This window comes from Arachis stenosperma, chromosome 10 (assembly GCF_014773155.1).
Source record: "Arachis stenosperma cultivar V10309 chromosome 10, arast.V10309.gnm1.PFL2, whole genome shotgun sequence".
Taxonomy (NCBI): domain Eukaryota; kingdom Viridiplantae; phylum Streptophyta; class Magnoliopsida; order Fabales; family Fabaceae; genus Arachis; species Arachis stenosperma.
Genome location: NC_080386.1, coordinates 113,042,251 through 113,046,227, shown reverse-complemented (window position 1 = coordinate 113,046,227; position 3,977 = coordinate 113,042,251). Strand labels below are relative to the sequence as shown.

General features: G+C 34.2%; 1 protein-coding gene across 1 annotated transcript; it reads left to right on the top strand.

Moving 5' to 3' along the window:
- The first annotated feature begins 640 nt into the window (after positions 1-640).
- LOC130957494 (zinc finger BED domain-containing protein RICESLEEPER 2-like) lies at positions 641-2,527 on the top strand. The gene has a single exon (XM_057884349.1). It carries the CDS (start codon positions 641-643, stop codon positions 2,525-2,527), a length of 1,887 nt encoding a protein of 628 aa, XP_057740332.1.
- The last annotated feature ends 1,450 nt before the right edge of the window (positions 2,528-3,977 follow it).

Genomic DNA, 3,977 nt, shown 5'->3' with positions numbered 1-3,977 from the left:
TTTAGGGAACAGAATATATAATTAATTGTGTGGTCTACTCATTTAAATTTTTAATAAATTAGAAACCCAAAAGAGTTTTTAATAAATTTTTAATATGAAGAGTTTTTCCCAAAAGAAAACCTCTTGACTTGTAGTGAATCGGTGATTTATTTCATTCTCTCAAATAGCAAATTAGTTTGTTTGTCGATCTACTTTAAAGTTTGATCTTTCTTTTTCTGGGAATCAATTATCAAGTAAGTTATATTTTTTATGTTCTTTCAATTTTTGTTTTTATCTTTTTGTTGATTTTTTTAATCTTTAGAGTTCTTTTTTATTGATTGTTCAACACATTTATTTTTTTATTGACAGTATTATGAAAATTTCTGAACCTGAAAATCAATTGTTAGTGTCTGCTTCAAATGAAAACACAAATAATATACAAAATGAAGAACTACTTCGTTCTATTGATGGAATATCATCACCAGAAATACAAGTAGAACTTGAAGCAGAAGCATTAGACAACAATGAAGGAGAAAATTAAAGTGGAGAAGATGAAGAGGCAGAAGACAATGAAGATGAAGGTGTTATTCACAATAATAAAAGGAAGAAAACCTCCTTTGTCTGGCAATATTTTAAAGAAGTGAAATTGTCTAATAGGGTTATGAAGAATCAATGTGTTCATTGCAAAAGAAAATATGCAGTAACTGACTCAAAAGCTACAAGTCAATTGAATAGGCATTTGAAGAACAATTGTCCTGGCTACAGAAAAATGATGTTGGCAAAACAAAAAAAATTGAACTTCCCTCAAAGCAATTCAGCAGAGCATCCAAATGTCATTGGTCCTATGTTAGTAACTCCTGGTGGAAAGTATGATCATGCAAGACAAAGAGAAGCAACATCACATTGGTTAATGATGCATGAGCATTCATTCAGCATTGTTGAAGAATTTGGTTTTTTATTGATGATAAAGTGCAATAATACAGCTTATGAGAAGATTGGTAGAAAAACGCTGAAAAGTGATTGTCTCAAATTATATGAAGTTGAAAAGAAGAAGTTAAAGGCAAGTTTAAAAGATGTGAGTAAAATCAGTTTAACTACTGATTTGTGGAAATCACAGAACCAGAAAATTGAGTATATGGTTATCACAGGTCATTACGTTGATACAAATTGGGTACTGCAAAAACGAGTTCTTAGTTTTGTTCATGTTCCTCCACCTCGACGTGGTGTTGATATTGCAGATGCCATTTTCAAATGTCTTATTGAATGGGGTATCGAATCAAAGATTTATTCTATATCTGTAGATAATGCATCCTATAATGACTCATGCTTAAGGACATTGAAGGACATGATTTCAAGGCATAGAAAATTGCTTTGTGGAGGAAAGTTGCTTCATGTGCGATGTTGTGCACACATCTTAAACTTACTCGTTCAAGATGGATTGAGAGAAATAGCAGGAACAATTGAAAATATACGTGAGAGTGTGAAGTTTATCAATCAGTCTGAGGCAAGGTTGCGTACATTCTCCGATATTGTTCAACAATTGCAACTTCCTGGGAGAAAATTGATTCTTGATTGTCCTACACGATGGAATTCAACTTATCAAATGATATCTACAGCATTGCACTTTAAGGAAGTCTTCCCTCGATTCCAAGATCGTGAGCCAAATTATAGATATCTTCCTGACCACGAAGAATGGGAAAAAGTTGAAAAAATAGCTGAAGTTCTACAAGTGATCAATTGTGCAACCAATATCATATCTGGAAGTGAATATCCTACTGCCAACCTTTATCTTGTTGAGGTATTTCGCATTAAATTAATTTTGGATGAAGCTGTTAGTAGTGGACCTTTTTTCATGAAGAAAATGGCTGCCAAAATGAAACTGAAGTTTGATAAATATTGGAGTGAATGTAACCTTCTCATGGCTGTTGCTACTGTTTTGGATCCCAAATGCAAATTAACAGGTCTTAAAATGTGCTTTCAGCAAATATATGGGCAAGAAGCTACAAGAAATATGACATTGGTGCATCAAATCTTGATAGAAATGTATCAAGAGTATGTCATTCTATCCAATGAGCAAGAAGGATCAACTTCATCGAGTGCAAGTGGTGAAAGTAGTATCAACTCTACAATGCAAAATTCAAACTCCTCACAAACTGGGTGGTCAATAATGATAAATTTTGTAAAGGATGAAGAAGCAGTTCCAGCTTTAAAATCTGAATTAGAGACTTACTTGGATGAACCAAAATATTTTCAAAGAGAACATGATGTAACTAGTTTCAGTGCTTTAGAATGGTGGAAGGTAAATCATGAAAAATATAGGATATTATCTAGAATGGCAGCTGATGTTCTTGCTATTCCAATCTCAACTGTGGTATCAGAGTCAACTTTTAGTGTTGGTGGAAGGGTAATTGATACATTTCGATCCTCACTAAGTCCGACTACAGTTGAAGCTTTAATTTGTGGAGGAGATTGGCTTCGAGTTTTTTATGGCCTAAGAAACAAGTCTAAGGTTGAAGATAGCTCTGTGGAGATTGCATTACCAATTTAAGGTGTTAAATAAATATTCAAAACTTGATAGTTGATAGGTATAAGATGTAATGTTTTTAGTTTGTTAAATATATGGATGCATTGTTTTTTATTTTGTTATATTAAAATTATAATTTTTTATATAGAACTATAGATTATGTTCCTGTTATTTGAGCCAGCTCGTGAGCTCGAGCCAGCTCGTGAGCTTTCTGTGAGCTGAGCTTGAGCTTAATAAATAGGCTCGATTGTTAATGAGCCGAGCTGTGAGCCGAGCTCAATTTTTGTGAGCCGAGCTTGAGCTTTGTCTGGCTCGGCTCAGCTCGACTCACTTCCAGCCCTAAGTCCAGCCTCAAGATCACTGCTAGTTGGGTCAAACCAATACACAGTCCTATATGAAGCATACCCCCAAACCCTTGAACAATGTCACCAAATCCCCAAAATTCACGAAGTCTAAGTCCATCTTTGGAAATTTATCAACTTTTCCACCTATATACTCAAGAGTTCCACTGGGTTTTCTACCAAAACGGCCTCCGTGGTGAAAAACAAGTACCACAAACATATCATCCATCTGCATTGTGCACAAGTACATAAATCAGACCCTAAACCCTACCTAATCAGAATTTCGAAATCATTTAACTTCACATAGCTTTCCTCATTCTTTTACCCAAAAAAAAAGCATGCAGTCACCTCATATCCCAACCCCATGCACTCTCAGTTAAACAACATACATACTATTCATTATCACCCTTACCTCTGTAGATGATGGCAGCTTCCTCTCCACGCAAACCTTGCCGTGACCTTCAACAACAACCACGTCCACTGACCACACCACCCCTTTCAACTGGAAGTTGTTCTTTTTTTGGAGGGAGAAGGATGTTTGTGTTCTGATAGGATTTTCGGTAATATGTGGAGTCACTCTTGGGTGTTATGGACATTGAGAAGCTTCAAATTTGGGGGATGGTGAAAACGGCGTCATTTTGCAATTAAGGGACTAATTTGTCCACTAAAAAATCATTCCAATCCACCTCATCAAGTGTAACGGCCACGTCATTCACTGCCCCTCCATGTCAGCTGGCTCCATTGCCGTTTTTGGCCCAAAACGGATGGAAGGGTATAATTGTCGGCCGTTTTAAAACGTGGAGGATCGAAATGTATTTTCCAATCTTGAGGGATGAAAATGTCCCCGTTTTAAAAGGTTAAGGACCTATTTGTCTTCTACTCTTATTTTAATTTTATGCTTAAGGAATTATTTAAATTATAAATATTTTTTTATTTATATTAATACATATGTTTTTAAATATATATAAATAAAAAATTTTAATTTTTTAATTTTTAAAGTATTTTTTAAAAATATATGTTTAACGTTAAGTACTTTTTATCTATTTTAAAATATTTTGAGGACAAAACTTTTTTAAAAATGTGTTAAAAAATCGAAGGTGATTTAGACATTTTATCCATATTTATTTGATATT